Here is a 20,523-nt window from a genome sequence, read left to right as displayed (position 1 = left end):
TTTGCTTGTGACAGATTTATCAAATATTACAGCAACCAAGGAAGACGTTTAAAGAGCCTTGTTCTACGACTCAGAGTAAATCTTACCTTGCTGTGAGCATAAACCACTGAGCCTAGTAATTTCCACGTGCCTCCCCTGCGGTCCATGCGCACCATGCGGAGGATCTGTAGGAAACGGAGACTCCTGAGTGCGGACGTGGCAAAAATGTTACCCTGAGTTTTTGCAGAAACAACTGCTATTGAAGCGATAAGAACAATGGTATCTGAAAGAAACAGGTTGAAACAGCCATGAGACGCATGACAAGGCATTTTTATTTCTCAAAACAATATTTCAGAAAGGCTCACTTGGACCTATGCAAGGTACCAATAATCCGGATCTCGAACCCCAGCAAGGCATAGCCTGCTTGGGCTCTGTGACGACTGAAGAGCGAGAAGGCAGAGAGAGGGGCCTATCTACTGCCTTAGTTCTGAGCCATGATCATTCTGTGCTTTCCCTGTGCAATTGGGAACCGCTTACTACTTAACCCTCAACAAAGCGGCAATGGACTGCAGAGAATTTGGTGTTCCAGGGCGCCCTGAAATGTGGGCAGCTGTCCCCAACATCCCTGGCTTCCTCAGCATTCCTGGTGGCAGAAGGCAGCTTCCTCCTCAGCCTTAGCACCTCGGGGTCCTGGTTGATGCCACAGCGGCATCACGGCCTGTCCAGCCATGACAGTGCCACTTGGTATAATCGTGCCTCTTGTTTCCTTGACAAAGAAGCTTGGAGCTCCCTTCTGCAAAAAATGCCCTTATGTTGCGGAGTCTGCAGCTTTACATTCTGTTTAACAAAGGCCTCAACTAAGCTGGATACGCTAAGCTTTTTGCACGGAGTACACTTTATACCTGGTCAGTCAATTATGTGTAAGTTTGGTGCACAGATAAAAGAACATTACATTTGTTACAATAGAGTATGTAATTATACACACTGTGCATTGCATGGGAATTAATATTTGGCATATTGGCATTTGGCTTAAAAAAATCTGCCCCTTTGTAAACTGAAAAGAGAAAAAAAATGTGGCCAATGAAAGCATGGAAGAGATAAAAAAAGACTTAATCGCTCCCAGGGTAAGTATCTGAATGATGGAAAGTAGGCTTTGAAGTGGGGTGCGTGAAGCGGGGATGGATGACCTCCTATAACAATTTTAGAATAAGTTAGCCTGACCTTGACATCCTCAAATAAACTTTCCCTCCTGCTTCAAGTGGACTGTGCATGACTGGGCACCCACACTCCGCAGAGGAGTTCCACTTCAAGGGCGTTGCTTTATAATGTCTCTGCGATCCTTAGGATTAGCTGCTAGAGGGATGCGTGCTCATTACTCAGCTCAGTCCTCCCTGCGCTCGAAAAGCTGCGGTCTGCTGGCGTGGACTGAGATCTTCTGACTCACTCTCCTGGTGCCCCTTTGGGTCAGGACTTTGCGAGGGAGGGGGAGGGGGTAGATGGCAGTACAGAGGCCAGCAGAGAGGCTTTTCCCCAACAGATCTGAATGCTCTGCGGCTCTGTGGGGAGGTACAGAGAGAGGCCACAAGTGCATTCTTGAGTTGCTGCTCTCTGCAGCTGTTGAAATGAGAAGGAATTAAATGTGTTGACACAAACACCGAAGACAGTATATAAGTGAATAAAAGCCAGGTGCAAAGCAGTATGTACAGTGTGATCTTAGTTTAATAAATATATACTATATAACTAGGAAAAACATGTGAAAACATACACAGATTATTACCATTAATTATCTCTAGGGATAAAGAGTCCAAGTTCAGATAAATAGGTTTTTACACTTTCTAAGTTATTAATTTCCCTAGTGCTGGAATTTTATTTATTTATTAAAAAATATAGCAATCAACAAAAAAGTTTAAAAGATATTGTTCTATAACTCAAAAATGAAATCTTATCTTGCTGTGAGCATACATTTATTTAAAAAAATAAATTCATTGTTATTCATTTTAATGTTGGAATTTTATAACAATGATTATGTCTTTTGAAACCAGAGAGAAAACTTCAAAGAAAGAAGTAAATGTGAAAATATCTCGGTTTTCATCATTTGAAGGGATTTACTCTTGAGACAAGCGGTTTACAAGGAGATATTCTGCATATGGTCCTGCTGGATATACACTTGCTTTTATTTTTCATTGTAATCTTGCTTCCTCCCAAGTGTTCAAAGGAAAGAAAAATATATAATACCCCATTTACTGTGTTAAAATATTAGAAATAAGTAAATGACTAATGGGGGTACAGAAAATACAGCATTTAAAACTTGCCATGTGTCTGCACTTTCTTTAGTTCTAAGTGTTTCCAAATGTTATATTACTGAATCTGTATAACAGCCATGTTGGCTACGTAGCCTACAGATCCCATTTTACAGATGAAAAAGGTGAGGCATATATTGTATGAGTTTAAAAAAATCAGCTATAGCTCTGTTAGGCTGCAGCACAAAAAATATGCTACAAAGTTGGTTCATTAGAGAAAACCTAGAAAAAGTACAAAGAACACTACTGGTTTGAGACAATTAAAAAAAATTATGCATACAGTGAATCATAATCTAACTGTTTGAAGTCACAAAATATGCAAAGGTGACCACAGATTTAATTTAATATCCTCATTGTAATTCAGATCAGAAGAGAATGTCAGGGTTTAGTAAAATGAAATAATAAATGAGCTACTAAACAGCCAATAATGAATGCAGTCGCAGAAATGTCTCTGGTTGGGTTGCAAGTCATCTACTGGAATTTTGCTGTCAGTACCACCTAGGATATTTCCTAGGCTAATATTTTAGAAGTTATAAATAATCTTTACTTTTATTTATGTATTTATTATTTTTGTGGCATATTACTTTATAGAATGGAAGTTCCACAAAGTTGGATACTTGTTTCCCAAGGGCCTAGAACAGTGCCTGAAACATGGTAGACATTCAGTAAGTATTTATAGAATGAACTCAGTTGAATAAGCACTTAAAGGTAGCTTGAGCCTTGGTCTCTTACCACATCAGTGATGTAATAACTGGAAGTATCAATCTAAAATACTCTTTAGTTAGTCGACGACCACTTCAATATTCAGCACTGAATTCAAATGCAATATAATAGTTCACAGCTATTACCCATTAAAGTTTATTAAAAGCAAATCTCGCTAAGATTTACTTTTTATAAAATTGGGAGAGGGGCAGTCTTTAAAGGTGGCTCCTGAACTCTCCTCCTCCCACAGACACACTGAATGAACAGCCACACAGGGAATAATTCCCCCTGAAGGAAATCCAGAAAGAAGCTGGAATGCACACATATCAGTTGAATGAGAAAATACCCACACTGAAATCAGGAGGAAAGGCTGAGACACACTCTTGTCATAAACCCCATTCCCAACATAATGCCACACAATTGGGAAGGAACCCCCAACTCCCAGCTTCTCCCTGAGCATCTAAGGGTTTGGACCCCACATCCAATACCCCAATTTTTAAGACTCAGGCTCCCAAAACACCTATCTCTGAAAACCAATGACACTTGCATCCATGAGGCCCACAAAACTATAGCAAACAAAGAAGCAGTTATTAATGGGTGTGAGCGCTAGCTGTGGCTATCCCACAGTGCTCAGTGCAGAGGAAGTAGGCAGAAATGCTCATCTCCGTTTTTCCCTGAAAGGATTCTATTTGCACACTTCAATACTGCCTGAGGGTCACGCTTCTAAGTTACCAGGCATCTAAGGACTGGCTGCAGTCCTCCTCCCTGGAGACCAGGAAAGCCGGAGGACACCTCCCCTGCCCTCTCCCTCTAGCCCTCTCCAAGTTGCCAGTCTGCCTGGAAGAAGCTTGTACACACATCTGGTGCCTCAGCTTTTGAGGCCGCTGCCCAAGGGAAGGGCGCCTGGACCACCCGGTCCTGATAGTCAATGGGGCTTGTATTCATGAGGCCCATAAAACTACAGCAAACAAAGAACTTCTTAATGGGCTCAGGACCACGCCCCGAATTTTACACGGGACCCAGCACTGAGGGAGCAGGTAAAATGCTCGCTTCCCAGTTTCTCCCAGCCAGAGGCCTAACATCATTCTTCCCTAGCTGCTGCCTAAGGGACCAGCCCTGGCACGTACTTAACTACCGGGAGCCAGTAAGAACTAAGAAAGTGGCTAGACAATAACAAATGTTTGATCGATAACCAGAAACACAGGCTAGGCTGATTGGTGAGACTGATCTCCTACATCAGACCAGCTTGTCAAGACTGGGAGAGGTGACTCTTTTATCTAATATATAGAAACCAACATGGAGAGTCAAGGAAAGTGAAGAAACAGAGGAATAGATTCCAAACAAAAGAACAAAATAAACCTTTAGAAATAAATCTTAAGGAAACAGACAACCAGAAGAAATGGATAAATTCCTACAGACATGCAACCTACCAAGACTGAGTCATGAAGCAACAGAACGCCTAAACAGACCAATGACTAGTAAAAAGATTGAATCAGTATTCAAAATCCTCTCACCAAACAAGTCCCGGACCACGTGGCTTCCTGGTGAATTCCACCAAACATTTAAAGAAGCATTAATCTCAATCCTTCTCAAACCCTCCAACCTCCTACCCCACCCTAAAAAGAGAAGAGCACAGAACACTTTCACACTCGTTTTATAAGGCCAGCATCACCCTGGCACTGAAACCAGACAAGGACACCACAAGAAAATAAAATTACACACATATACGCCTGTTAGAATGGCTATTATAAGAAGGACAAGCGACGGCAAGTGCTGGTGAGGGTGTGGAGAAAAGGAAACCCTAGTGCGCTCTTGGTGGGAATGCAGGTTGGTGCAGCCACTATGAAAAAAGCATGGAGGTTCTTCAAAAAAATTAAAAAATTTTTATTTTTATTTTTTAAATCTTTATTGTTGAAAGTATTACAGATGTTCCCCCCCACCATTGATGCCCTCCACTCCACATCCACCCCACCCCCAGGCCTTCCCCATACCAATGTCTGTGTCTGTGGGTTATGCCTATAAACATAAGCATGAGATATTGGTCAAAAATATAACTAGCACATGATCCAGCAATTCCATTTATGGGTATATATATCCAAAGGTAATTAAAACAAGACCTTGAAGAGATATCTGTACATCCATGTTTACTGCAGCATTATTCTCAAGAGCAAAGATATGAAAACAACTTAAATGTTCATAAACTTAATGGATAAAGAAGATTATATATATATTATATTACATATATATTATATGTAATGGAATATTGTTTAGCCATGAGAAAGAAGGAAATCCTAACATTTGCAACAACATGGATGGACTGAGGACATTATACTAAATGAAATAAGTTAGACAAAGACAAATACATATATCACTTATATGTGGAATCTAAAAAAGTTGAACTCATATATACAGAGACTAGAATTATGGTTACTAGGGGGTGAGGGTTGGAATGGGGGGGAATGAGGAGATGTTGGTCAAAAATTACAAACTTCTAGTTATAAGATGAATAAGTTCTGGAAATTTAATATACAGCATGGTGATTATACTTAAAATACTGTATTATGCACTGGAAAGTTTCTAAGAGAGTAGATTTACATGTTTTCACCACAAAAAAGGAAATGGTAACTATGTGATGTAATGGATGTGTTAGTTAATAATCAATTTACAATATATAAGTGTATCAAATCAATACAATTTTAACTTACACAGAGTTGTATGTCAATTATATCTCAATAAAGCTGGGGAAAAATTGGGTGGAACAGCTTAAGCTGTGCAATTAGTTAATTGTCTAAAGGTGCTTTATCACATTTTAGTATAAGGAAGAAACTATAGACAGCCCTTGAAGCTCATGGGTTTCAGATTCAGTTGTTTAACCATTCATGAGTTAAGCAGTTAATCAAGTGTCCAGTATTATACTAGACACTTGCATTAGAAATGAATATTCATTCATCATCCATCTAATCATCAATCTATCACAAATATTTATTTAATCACTACTATGTACCAAGCATTGTGCTAAATTCTTTATATACATAAATGATTGTCAATTTTGCTTTCCAAGGGACATTTGGCAATGTCTGGAGACATACTATTTGGTTATCCTGACTGTGAAGGGGGTTGCTACTGGCAACTAGTGGTAGAGGCCATGGTTGTTTCCAAAACATCCTACAATGCCCAGAACAGCCCCTAGGATAAAGAATGACCCAGCCCCAAATGCCAGTAGTACCAATGTTGGGAAGTCTGATGTTCATTTTAAAATTTAGTCCACACAACCCTATGAGGTAGATAGAGAATTATTACCGTCTTCTTACAAATGAAGAACTAAGGCTTGCAGTGGTCTATAAGCCAAGGTCCAATTCCATAAGAGGCTGAGCTGGCCTTTATTTGACACCAAAGTTGTGCCCTTAAGAAGTACACTATTCCTTGGATAAAGAAAATCCAGGGTGACACAGGTTGGGGTGAGGGTGATGAGGGAGGGGAGAAAGGGATAGGTTGAGAAAGTGAGTGGATAATAAAGCAGGAATAAATCATTACTGCATAAGGCATTCAGGAAAAAGACAAGTGCAAGGAGGATAAGGCAGGCATTAAATGATACTAAAACAGATGGTGCTTTTATGGATACCTCAAGAGAAAATGGGGCTAGAGAAAGAAATGGAACTGCTAATAAATAAGGAGGAGCTCCAAATTACATGAAAAAAAAAAAAGCATCTAATCCTGAGCTCTTAAAATCCGCCTCTCCCAAAGGAAACAGATGTGAACAAGTTAGGAAGTAGTGAAGAAATAGTTATTGATTACAAGCAGCCCATTAGAAATGTGAAATATAGGCTTATAAGGTATTAGGAAGTAGGCTCACATACTTACTGAATCACTTAGAATGATTTATGGACGAATTCTTGAGATTTGAGGAGGCTGCAAAGATTTGAACAAAGTAAAAACTGTAATGATATTTAAGACACATAGGGACTATAAAAGAGCTTATTATGAGACTCCAGTGGAACTTTGCTCCACTATTATTTACAAAATCAGTATAAATTCATCATCCTGGACCCTGTGTGAGAGAGATCGGTCACTGAAATACTGAAAAGCCCTCATTATAAGGTGGATCCACATTCAAAGGTACCCTATCATACACCCTAAGGCTGGGTTAAAGCAAGGTCAATTGTATATCTGAACTTGATGGGCTGTATTTTGTTGCTACAATTACACAACACAATGTACCTATTAGAAAGTATACAGTTGTCCCTTGGTGTCTGTGGAGTTTTGGTTTCAGGATCTCCCGTGGATACAAAAATCCATGGATGCTCAAGTCCCTTATATAAAATGATGTAGTATTTGCATACGATCTACACACATCCTCCTGTATACTTTAAATCATCTCTAGGTTCCATATAATACCTAATACAATGTAAATGTTATGTAAACAGTTGTTGTTTAGGGGATAACAACAAGACAAAAAAGCCTGTACATGTTCAATACAGACGCAACCATCATAGGCCTAACTACGTAGTACACATTAGCAACGTAAATCCTCCCCCGCCCAACTATTTATGATCTGAGGTTGGTTGAATCTGCAGAAATGAAACTAATGGGGCCTACTGTATTCTACTACATTTGGCTTAATTTAAAATAATGGAAAGAACTAAGTCATATGGATTAAACAAAGCATGGTTGAACACTTTTAAACCAGTAACTGTAAGGACAGGTACATTCTCTAGAGGTAAACCACAAAGAGGGTACATCTTGACTCCTAGAAACTGACTGGAGTCTCAGAAAAGTTTTCCTTAATAGCTGACATACATTTTCCTTTTGCACTTTAAACTCATTACATCTTGTCATCTCTGGGAAAAACAGAAGCGCAACAAATACAATATTCCTTGCGATTGTATCCTCTCCCACCACTGTTTTTGTTCCAATTCACTGAGCTTTCTTAGTGGCTTCACTATAAGCTAAACTTTGGATAGTTTAATGAAATGCATGTTTTAACATTATAAAAGTAATGACTGCTATAAACTATCAAACATTGGACATGTGTATAAGATAGGAAAAAAATGTAATGAATTTATTTACTTAGCCAACAACCTGGTAATGAACTTTAGGCTACTAAATTTTTGCTATTAAAATGTAAGGACCTTGGCCCAGCTGGTGTAGCTCAGTGGTTTGAGCATTGACCTATGATCCGGGAGATCGGGGTTCGATTAACAGTTGGGACACATGTTCGGGTTGCATGCTTGATCCCCAGCAGGGGGCGTGCAGGAGGCAGCCGATCAATGACTGTCTCATCATTGATGTTTCTATCTCTCTCCCTCTCCCTTCCTCTCTCTGAAATCAATAAAAAAAAGTATTTAAAAAGAAGTAAAAAAAGTAAGGACCTTGAAGCAGAAGCATGATCAGTGTGTTCAGGGGAGGTGAGGAGGTCACCTTAGTTTGAGTGGAGTTAGGAAGGGTGAGGGTGGGTGGGCTCTGGTCAGATCATGGTGGCTTTGGTAAGAGCTCTAGATGTCCTACGTATGATGGGTTTTGAGCAGAAGAGTGCAGGATCAGATTTGTATTTTATAAGATGGTTTTGTTGCCTTTGAGAAACAGATGCGGAGGGGGCTAGATGGGAGGTGTGGAAGTCAGAAGGCCAGCTAAGAGGCCACTGCCGTGGTCTGGACAAAGGGCGAGAGCAGCTTTAGAAGAGTCAGGTTAAAGTGAGGAGCAGAGAAGGGGCTGTATTTGGGACATGTTGTGAAGGCTCAGATGTCAGGACTTGCTGAAGGATTGATTGTGCGGTGAGACACAAGGAAGGGGAAGCTAAGGGTAACCTCAGGGTTTTTGGCTGAGCCATTGGGCGAGGAAGTGCTATTTACAGAGATGGGGAAATACTGCAGCAGGGGAAGGGGGAGCAGAAAGGGGGCTATCCGAGGGGTAAAGTTAACAGCTTGGTTTTAGCCATGTTAATATTGGGATGCCCTCTAGACTTCTGGTACACAGCTGGAGTTCTGGAGAGACGTCAGGGCTGCAGACTTAGACAATAGATGTTTTTGTTTGTTTATTATTATTATTTTTATGCCACAGGACTAATCTCCTCCAGTGTCAGTAATCTACTGAAACTATTGCTTCACAAGGTGATCACAGATGTTGAATTTCAGATGTGGGTTACAGACTGGAGAATGTAAGGAAGCCGTGCTTCTGTATTTATAAAACAGGAAAGAAGCATTTGTCCTCTGAGAATCACTGTGAGCGAGTAGGAGGAAAACCCATCCTATTTAAGGCACCCGATAGTGTCTTGAGTAAATTACCTAGGTGTAATCCCATCAGTCCTCAATAAATCAAAAGGACGCAGAGTCACACATATTTTTGGATGATTCGGGACACGTTTCAGGGCAATGACACAGTGCGTATATATTATATTCCTTTATATAGAAAGAGCAAAAAAGGTTTTCAGAAGCAGCAATTTTGCACGTTGATGTCTTCAGATGTTATTTTCTTCTCGCACTTATTTTCACACGTACCAAATGAAAAACCTGCAGCCAGTTTCAATTAGCAGAGCCCACACTCGTATTTGACTGCGGGTCTAAAAAAAAAAATTGGATTCTGACCAATGAATGATCAAAGTTGAAACGTCTACTGGAAATCCCCTAACATCCTATGATGAAATCCAATGCTTAGATATCTTGTTCAGTGCCCTAACCTGAATGTTTATACATCAACAGTTAAACAATGTCACTACAGGTTTAAATTTACAGAGTGAAAGCAAAATACCTAACTTCAATACTCCCTTTTTGCACTTATTCTAAGCAGTTGAGTGATACTGGCTCTTTGAATCTTGGCAGCTGGTTAAGTTTAGTAGTGCTGGGCACTGTAATTTTTCTTTGAGAAACTTGATACTCGTTTTCAGACATCAGGTTATGATTAATCATCACCTACTACTAAAAGTTTTTGAAAGGATATCTCCAGGAAGTGCTTTGAATACGCTGTGCTGTTTGGACTTTGCAAATGGACATGCCGCTTCCGCTAAAATGTCACTAAGCAAAAGACACCTATGGATGGGGAATTCATTTTAAGTATTACCGAGGGAAATTGAGAATCACCTGGTACACCTGGCTGTCTTAATCCCTTTCAATGCACAACCTCTTATTTTTAGAAATAAGAAATAGATACAGGTTAGGCTCCTGAATAATCCTTAGGGATAAACACTGGAGTGTGAAAATGGACTTTTTCTTCTGTAAAGAATGAGAAGATAGTGCTTTATTTATTTATTTTAAAAATGTTTCTTTATTGCTGAAAGTATTACAAATGTCCCATTTTTCCTCCACTGATCCTCTCCCCCCTGCATCCCTCCCCTAAGGCCTTCACCACACTATTGTCTGTGTCCATGGGTTATGCACATACGTATATAAATTCTTTGGTTAACCTCTCCCCAGCCACCCAGCCACCCCTGTCTTCCCTCTGAGATCCCTCAGTCTGTTCCATGCTTCTATGTTTCTGGATCTATTTTGTTCAACGGTTTATTTTGTTCATTAGATTCCACATATGAGTGAGATCATGTGGCACTTGTCTTTCTCTCACTGCTTATTTCACTTAGCATAATACTCTCCAGGTCCCACCATGTTGTCTCAAAGGGTAAGAGATCCTTTGTTTTTACAGCTGCATAGTATTCCATGGTGTAAATGTCTGAGAAGATCCTTGATATGATTTCAGTCTTCTTGAACTTGTAGAGACTTGTTTTGTGTCCTAACATGTGGTCTATCTTTGAGAATGTCCCATGTGCACTTGAGGAGAATGCCTATTCTGCAGCTTTGGAGTGGAATGTTTTGTAAATGTCAATTAAATCCAAGGAGATAGTGCTTTAAAGGAGTAAATGTGAGTAAACAAATACTTGACACTCATAATTTTGGAAATCCTGTGTGATGCTATGTGCAGATCTATCATATCATCTATCTGTATTTGTAGGGGGGGTTATTAACTAAATAAATCGTGTTTAATTACACATCTAAGTTCCATCTTTAATTATAAAATCCTTGCCCAAATTTGCCTTCATTGGCACCAGATACAGGGCAGTTTTTAGAATGTTCTTTTTGCGTGTGTGTGTGATTTAAATATTTATTAGTTTGAGCACCTATAAAGCTATGAATATTATCCACTCTTGCACTGTATTATTTATGCTGAATCACAAATCTTTAAGCCATGTCCGTTAAAAATGTAATTTAACATTATTTTAAAACCCGTAGACAAAAATTGAATCTGACCACTTAAACTTGTCAGTTACTGAGAGTTTGATACATTATTTGCCCACTTTTCTTTTAAGCTATTAAAGAGCAAAATATTAAGGATCTGGATTTTTTTTCTTTTATTATTTTTTTTTACTTAAAAAAATTAGAATGTTCTAATTTCATATTTGCTTTTATGTGCTGTTGTTTATGAACCCTACAAAGTATATTACTATTCTTATCTGTGCTTAAAAGGGAAGAAAAAGTGTCCCAGAGAGGCTTGTAGAAGGTAATACAAGCCAGGACAGGATTAGAATTTGTGGAAACCGACTCCCACAGCTGCAGCTCAGCCTGCGAAACATACATAGCGTCCCAACAAATTCTAAGCTATGAGGAAAAATCCTACTTTACTCCCTTTCTTTTCATTATCAATTCCTTTCCTACCATCATGAGCTTGTTGAATAAGACACGCTCCATTTCAAGGAGAACAAAAAACAAGGTTTATTGAAAACATGTGAAAATTCAACCTAGGACTCCTTTATAACGAGGCTGGAGATGCCTAACAGAGCTTAGTAGCATCCGGAGCAGGATATTTCCCACACACTAAATGTGGAGAAAGAAAAGGTAATTCAAAAACAGTTTCAGATGTGCACATTTTAACAGTAAGACCAGTAAATACTCCAGAAAACCACAGAAACTTGATAAGAGATGGATTCTTAAGTCACACAAGGGCAAATGTCCTGAGGATTAGCTACAGTCCTTTGATCTCCAAATTCCAATCACAGATTTGGAGTCTGTGGTAGGGGCTAAAATCAAATATAGTATAAAAGTAAAAAAAATAGAAAGAAAGGCAGCATGGGGGTAGAGGAGCCTCCTATAAAGGAGCCTGTAATTAATTACAAGCATGCAAAGTAAGCACTTTATTTAAAAATATCATCACATTCACATGACCGAACTAAAGTAGGGAACTGAAGCAATTAGACCAAAAAATGCAAGCAAAAATTATTCTTCTGAAAACTCTTGATAACTGAGGTAAAGGTGCTATTTTTTTTCTTGCATTGCTTGGATAATTGTCACATTTTTTCCCTTAATTTCCACATATTGTTTTTACATTGTGTATGTAGAGGATGCAATTGGGGGTGGGTGAGACTCTGCATGTGAATGTCTACTAGCTTGCAACTTTTGGAATTTTTTATTCACTCAGTCCACATTTACTGTGGCCAGAAACTGCTAGGACCTGGGTATACAGTAGTAAAGGGCACGGATGGGACTTGGAAGGGTGGACAAGACAGATGACATCCTGCCCACACGGGGGTGAGAGGACATTTGGCATAGAAGATGCTGAATGGAATAACCACAATCATAGGTGACGAATGCTATGATAGGAGAAATACAAGGAGCACAGTGCAGGGTCAGTTAACCTAGTTAAGGGGCCAGGAAAACCCAGGAGAAACGTAGGTTAAGCCATAATAGACAACCAGTTAAAAACAAAGCTTCAAAACCCCTTCTTATTAATCCAACATCCTTTAGGTACCATAACACATCCATGTCTGAAATTATCACATCTTAAGAGCTCTAGACTCAAAAAGTACCTGGAATAGTCCCGTCCTCATCCCTCCTCTTTGAAAATATATATTCTTATTTAAGATACATAGACTCTAAAATTCTAGGAAATTAGTATTGATTGAGAGAAAACAACCAACAAACACATACGAAGAGGTCTTATCGAGTTGATAATTTTTCTTTGGCTTGTATTTATTGATTCTAGGACTGATCAGAGATCAGACTGAACCCATTACTTTTATGATTCAGTTTACCCTCACTAACAGTTATGGTGTACTTATTACATGCCAGGCACTAAGCTAAGCATTTTACATGTATTATCTTATTTAATCTTCTTGGACAATCTTTTGAGAAGGTACAACCAAAATTCCAAGTTTAAAATTAAAGAAATGTGGGGAGAGCACATTAAGGCCAATCACAGAAAATCTTTCAGGACAGAACTTTGTTAAGAGAGTTAAGAATGCTGTTCTGTGTTACTTCAGCTCAGGACTGAGGACATTTCCATGAAAATCCTATGGTAAGTTACCTTTAGCATCACCTGTTGCAATGACACAAATGCCCCGAGTGCGAGATTCTGTACAACTGTTCATTATAGGAACTGATTGGCCCATCCCAATATTGCTAGGCAATAATTATAATAATAGTCAACATTTACACTGTGCTAAGTGCAGGCAACATTCTTTTCAAGTAGGTTTTGAATAGTTAATATGTTTGTATGGTTTAAATGTCAAAATTATATAAAGAGAAAATGATGAATAATCTTGCTCCCACCCCTGTCCCCATTCACTTTGCCTCTGCTCTTTATCCTCCAATGAACACTTAAAAAAATGTTAAGAACCTGTCTAATGTTTCTTAATACAAATAAAAAGCAACATGACTATATACTTATTTTTTATTTTCTTATACAAAAATGTAGCACACTGCATATTACATTTCCCCCCTTTCACTTAATATATCCTGAAATATTTCCGTCTATAGCTATACAGAAATATCTTCTTCATTGCATTTTATTTATTGTATTCTTAGTTTATTCAGCTACACTGAATACTTACTATAAATTAATGAAAGTATTAGGAAGTAAATTTCTGAGTTGAAGAGTAAATGCCTTGTAATTTTAGGAGATACTGACACTTTTCCATAAGGAGATACTGACAATTTGCACTCTATGGGGTATAAATGCCTATTTCCTCACTAAAAAATGTGTGGTCAGATTTTGGATTTTTGCCAATCTTATAGGTGAGAAAATACTATCTTTTGCATTTATTTTTTTTATGAGTGAAATTGAGTATGTTAAAGAGAAATACAGGTATTCCTTTTTCTGTGAACTATCTGTTCATATTCATTTGAAATCTTTAAAAATTTTTTTTAATTTTAATTCTTACCAGAGGATATTTTTCCATTGATTTTAATTTTAATTTTTAAAAAATATATCTTTATTGGTTTTAGAGAGAGGAAAGAAGAAGTAGAGAGCGATATAGAAACATCAATGATAAGAAAGTCATTGATCGGCTGCGTCCTGCATGCCCCCCACTGGGGATCAAGGCCATAACCTGAGCATGTGCCCTGACCAGGAATAGAAGAACCTCCATCTCCTGGATCCTAGGTCAAGGCTCAACCACTGAGCCATGCCTGGCCGGAATCCATTGATTTTTAGAGAGAATAAAAGGGAAGGGGAGAGAGAGAGAGAGATTGATGTGAGAGACACACCGACTGGTTGCCTCCCACATGTGCCTCAATGGGGACGAAAGATTGAACTTGTAACTGAGGTACACACCCTTGAGCAGAAATCAAACCCATGACCCTTAGGTCCTTGGGCCAATGCTCCAACCACTGGGAAATACTGGCCAAGGCTCATTTGACATCTTTTATTTTCTACTGGGATGTTGAATTTTCGTCTGAATTTCTAGAGCTCCTTACATTTTAAATGACTCTTTGTCTCTAATAGTTGTAAATATTTTCCCACATTTGTCTTTTGACTTTGCTTTTTTTTTTTTATACAGCATTTTTTGATTTTATGTAGCCTAATTTTATCAATTTTTAATTTTTATGTAGTCTAAATTTATCAATATTTTCTTCTATAGCTTCTGTATTTTTAGTTGCAGTTAGAAAAGTCTGGTTTACAAAAAAATTTACCCATTTCTGCTATCCAGTTTTTATAGTTTTATTTAATTTAAATCTTTGATTTATTTGGAGTTTGTCTTCGAATATGGTAAGATATATATGAATCAAATTGATCTTTTTCCAATTGAGTAATTAGTTGTTCCAACATCACTTACGGATGAAGTTGAAATTCATGAATGTCACAGTGAGGATGAAGTTGAAATTCATGAATTTGACCACATGGGGTTGTTATTAACTTTTCAGAACATGACTTTTCTGTTGATGGTGATGAAGAATCCATTGGGAGGCATTAAAGAAAATTATGGAGGAAAAGCAGTCTGAGTTTTAAGAAAATAGGGATTTCTGAAAGGTATGGGATTAGGGAGAACAAATGACCTCTTTTTAGATCACATCAGAATGATGAATATTGGGGCTAATTTTGCTATAAAGATCCACTGGACGTTGGTGGTAATTTTAAACTCTTTTTCCTGTAGGAGTTGTGCTTTAAGGCTCTAAATAATGTGCTTCCAGTTGGCCCTCCATACCCATGGGTTCCCTATCCATGGATTCAACTGACTGGGTATCAAAAATATTTGAAAGAAAAAAACTTATGTTGTTGCTGACGTGTACTATGAAGTTAGGCCTAGGATGGCTGTGTCTGTGCTGAACATGTAGACTTTTTTCTTGCCATTATTCCCTAAATAATATAGTATAACAACTATTTGCATATCATTTACATTATATTAGGTATTACACCCAATCTGGAGATGAATCAAATTATACCAGAGGGGAGGAGGTGCGTAGGTATATGCAAATACTAGGCCATTTTATGTAAGGTACTCGAGTTTCTGGGAATTTTGGTATCTGTGGGGTTCCTGGAACTGACTCCTGCAGATACTGAGGGACAACTGTATATATATCCTTTAACAGGCAAGTATAATTAAAATTGGTCTCAGTAAAGTTTGCTTGAAAAAGGCTTTCTACAAAGTAAAGTTAGATTTAAGTAATGGTCCTTCAAGAATTTGTACAGTATTGACTTTTTACATTAATTGGTCTCTCAACACTTCATCTACGTAAACAATCAAAGTTAAACACTCATTTACTGGAGCATGAAGAACTGCTCCTTAATAGACTATATTTTCATTTGTTTGATTGATCCAAATGGTTAAATATGAATTTTAGAAGCTTCTTCTTATGAAAATAATTTTCATAGAAGAACAGATAAAGCAGAATCATTTTCTATGAAAATAAAAAATGTCACTTAAGTCAGCATAGATGTAATTTACTGCCATGAAATATTCTAGGCATTTTTATATTTTGAAAGGAATGGCCACATTTTGGAAAACAGTTTGGCAGTTTCTGATAAAGTTAAACAAACACTTACCATATGACCCAGTAACCTCACTCCTGGGTATTTACCCTAGAGAAATAAAAACTTATGTTCATACAAATATCTGTACATGAATATTCATAGCACCCTTATTTGCAATAGCCAAAATCAAGAAACAACCCATTGACCTTTAATAGGTAAATGGATAAATAAACTGTGGTACATCTATATTATGGAATACTATTCAGCAGTAAAAAGGAATGAACTACTGATACATGCAGTGACTTGGATGGATCTCAAGAGCATTATGCTGAGTGGGGGAAAAAAGCCAATTTCAAAAGGCCTCTACTGTATGATTCCATTTATTTAACATTTTAAAAATGACAAAATTATAGTGATGGAGAATAGATTCATGATTCCCAGGGGTTAAGATTGAGAGGGGAAAGTGACTCTAAAGAGACAATACAAGGGATAGATTCCAAGATACTTTAGGGTGATGGGAAAGTTTTGTATCTTGATTGTGATTGTTAAATTAATCTATATACGTGATAAAATTTCAACGTGGTATATATAGAAAAAATTGAGTGCATGCAAAAATTGGTGAAATCTGAATGTTTACAGTCTAGTTAGTAACGTGTGTCCATACCAACTTCCCGGTTTTGATAATTGCACTATACTTACATCAGATGTTATCACTGGGGGAAGCTGGATGAAAATACATGTGTACAAGGGAACTCTTTTTACTATATTTGTAAATTCTAAGTAAGTCTAAAGTTATCTCAAAGTAAAAGTTGGAAAAAAAGGCCTGATCTTAGAAAAAAGACTGATGGGAAAAATAATTGTACATTTTATGAAACTGACATCTATTTTCTCTTAGACTTCATATCAGCTAAAATGTGGGGTGGGGGAAGGTTTGGGGATGGGAATCAGACTTCGGCACATGGTTAATTAATTTGTTCATGTGCCACAGTGGGGTAGTGAAGGGAGATGTGGCATTGTAGAAAGTCCTTGGGACTTGCTATGAGCAAATCTCTCTGTTTTTTGTGTCCTGATTCTTTATATATATATATCTTTATTGATTTCAGAGAGAGGAAAGGAGAGAGAGAAAGAGAGATAGAAACATCAATGATGAGAGAGTCATTGATCGGCTGCCTCCTGCACGCACCCGACTGGGAATCAAGCCCGCAACCCGGGCATGTGCCCTCACTGGGAATCGAACTGAGATCTTCTGGATCCTAGGTCGATGCTCAATGGCTAAGCCACTCCTGTCCAGGCTGTGTTCTGATTCTTTCTTACATGCAGTGTGACCCTTGGTAAGACCCTTAGTTCAACACTCTGTTTTAAAATATTTAAAATGGATATCATATGGGGGGAGGTGGAGGAAGGTATGGGGGGATAAATGGTGATGGAAGGAGACTTGACTTGGGGCGGTGAACACACAATACACTACAGATGATGTGTTGTGGAATTGTGCACCTGAAACCTGTTCAATTTTGTTAACCTGTGTCACCCTAATAAATTCAATACAAAGGAAAAAAATGGGTATAATAATGTCTTTCAACTTTAATAAGATTTTCATAGGAATTATATGAGATAATCCATAAATATGATTTACAATTTAAACTATGAAATTTTATTCCTGTTCATATAACACCAGATAGCCCAACTCCCAACCTTTTGGTATTTTCAGCTTCAAAGGAAGATTCCTTATCTAAATATAGCTCTTAAACTATTGTCCCCTTTTTAACGTGTATGCAGGAAATAGGCAATGGATGGATTAGCATGTGTATAACTACAGTGAATTAGAGGACAAGTAATCAAAAGTCAAAAATAAAGCAAAGGCTTACTTATCTTTTGTTACAAGGAAGGCTGTGAGTTGAGCATTTAACTCAATGTGCTTCTTTTTTTAAAACTAGAAGGGGCCCAGAGGGAAATTAATGCACTGTTTTCCTTCATAATTTTTTTTTAATCAGTAAATTATTTCTAACAGAAAAGATGGTTCTGCAGCATTTTCAGCTGGAACTTTTGCTTATGTTTAAAAGTGAGCAAAATAAAAAAGTCCTTTGCCAATTGTGACCAGTGGGGTTAGGATCATCTCTTTCGTGGCATCAGATACCATGTGAAAATCTGGATTCAGAAAGGAAAGTTGCTATTCTATGTAACATGGTCTCCCACCAACCTATTAATAAATTAATTTTTCTTGCACCCTCATTATTCTTCCATGTGTAGATTAAATGGATTATCCTGTAATTAAATTTTACTCCCTCCAGAGGCAGGGCTTTAGAGCAATAGGCTGTAGGGAGGCAGCTTTCTATTACTAGCTTCACTGCTGACTTAGGGGCCAAGTACAAAGCACCCCCATGGTGCCTCAAGTTTTCTGTCTATAGAGTGAGATAAACAATGTCTCAGAGGGACATGGTGCTGCTTAATTATATTCTAATTAAGTTCCAAATTCCTTGATAGAAAGGTGCTCTTTGAAGAATTACAGATGTATTTATATTGTTGTTGTGACTCTTAACAGGAATGAAGCTTTAAAATCTAATTTTAAAAGCCTCCTACTGCACAGTACATTATCCACGTTCTTAAATACTGCAATCAGCTGTGCACTGAGTAACTCTGTGGTATTTATTAAAAATTAAAAAAAAAAAGCGCCGCAAAGATGTACTGTATCACATTTTCAAACCCATGTGCAGCGGTCTGACGGCAGGACTTCCACTGAAGTTAATGGGACTCTTACTGGCAAATTCCAAGCACCACTTTGAAAATTTACCCCATAGTGACAATTTAATGTTTCTTATTGATCATGAGCCTTCAGATAACATTTTGAGGCAAAAAGGGACAATTTATCAAAGAAAATAAATAATCTTTAATGAGATAACTCTGAATTGCCACCATCCTAAGTAAGAGGAGGCAGCAGAGTCCTTTGGTAAGCAGGTTCTTGGGGATTGTTTATTGGCGATTGTTACCAATGGGGCTGTGAAAAGTTTCCATCACATTCTCCTAATTCCAGTGGCTCACAGAAAATAACACGTTCTTTTTAGTTTTAAAATTTCATGTCTCTAAGGGTAGAGATACAGCTATGTGGAAAAGAAAGAGGGAATAGGTTTATATTCTTCTGAATGGGTAAAATTTGTATATTGCTGATATGCAGTTCAAACAGGTATAGATAACTAAATAACCCAGAGCCCGTATATCCAATCTTTTTGTTGCCTGATCAAAATGTTCTCCCCACCCCAAATATTCAGCATTATACTATTGGATAGTATAGAATAATATCTATTGGATCTTAACTGGTGACCTGATTCTAGAAGCTGCCTTGTATCACGCAACTATATTACCCCATATGCCTAAGATGGCCCTCATGTGACCTCTGTGTGACCTCTACCTATCTCTCCAACAGCTCCTACTACTTTCCCCAATACTCACTGTGCTGCAGCAAAAATGACCTTAGGTCTGTTCCTTGGATGAGCCAAGCTCATTGAGTCTTAAGAATGTTTGCAATTTCCATTTTCTGGCCTGGGAAGATCCGTGACTAAATCTTCTCATGGCTGGCTCCTTTTTAATATTCAGGCCAACTTGAGGGTTCACTCCTTAGACTTTCTTAGGCCACCCAATCTAAAGACCCCCCCGAATCTCTGTTTTATATTCTTTATTGCATGTATCTCCAGTTGGTATTACCTTGCTTTTCAAAAATATGTTTGTGTATTGTCCATAGGGATCTTAGTTCTATGAGTGGGACCTTGCCCATTTGTTGCAACACAATCTTCCCAGCATCTAGAATTATGCTTGGACAAGGTGCATATTATATAAATGTTTGTTGGATGACTAATCTCAAAACCCTGTGTACCTTTTGCTGCTGTGTATCATACAATTAGTCATGAGATTCTCTATCTTCTTTCCATGAGTACTTCCACTTCCATCACCTTTATTTTGTATCACCATAATTAGCCTCCCTCCTTCCAGTTCTGGCCTTCTTTAGGTGCACAGCAGGCTGTACTTTTGCAGGCAGGGACAATATTTTACTCATCTTTGTGCTTCTTATACCTAAGATCATGTTTGGCATGTAATAAGTGCTCTGTCTGTGAATGAATTTTCTTACATAACATTTGAAAGTACAGAATATTAGTACAATATATCATGGTGCTCTACTGAAGTTTATAGAAGGAATGAGAAATAATCATTCGCTATTCATTTCCCTCTAAGGGCATTTTCTATATGGTTAAGTTATATCAGCTAGTGAAGCTACGTTATAACTTAAAATTTGTGCACCAGGTCAACAGTTACCTAAACAGGTTTCTCAATAGTCTACTAATGTTAACAAAGATTCAAAGGCTTTTCTAGGAGTAATATCACTTAT

The 20,523-nt window shown here is 37.9% G+C and overlaps 1 protein-coding gene across 2 annotated transcripts in view; it reads right to left on the bottom strand.

The window, feature by feature from the left end:
- The window catches only part of KCNQ5 (potassium voltage-gated channel subfamily Q member 5), a 450,687-nt gene that overhangs the window by 94,901 nt on the left and 335,263 nt on the right, over positions 1-20,523 (bottom strand). For both annotated transcript variants that reach the window (XM_081140487.1, XM_081140488.1), the window contains exon 4: positions 87-262. In XM_081140487.1, the coding sequence (XP_080996613.1) occupies positions 87-262 (176 nt within the window). The remainder of the gene's footprint in view (positions 1-86; positions 263-20,523) is intronic.

Source organism: Miniopterus schreibersii (genome assembly GCF_964146895.1).
Source record: "Miniopterus schreibersii genome assembly, chromosome: 6".
Taxonomy (NCBI): domain Eukaryota; kingdom Metazoa; phylum Chordata; class Mammalia; order Chiroptera; family Miniopteridae; genus Miniopterus; species Miniopterus schreibersii.
Note: the sequence above shows the minus strand (reverse complement) of the source record. Positions and strands in the feature narration are given on the sequence as shown.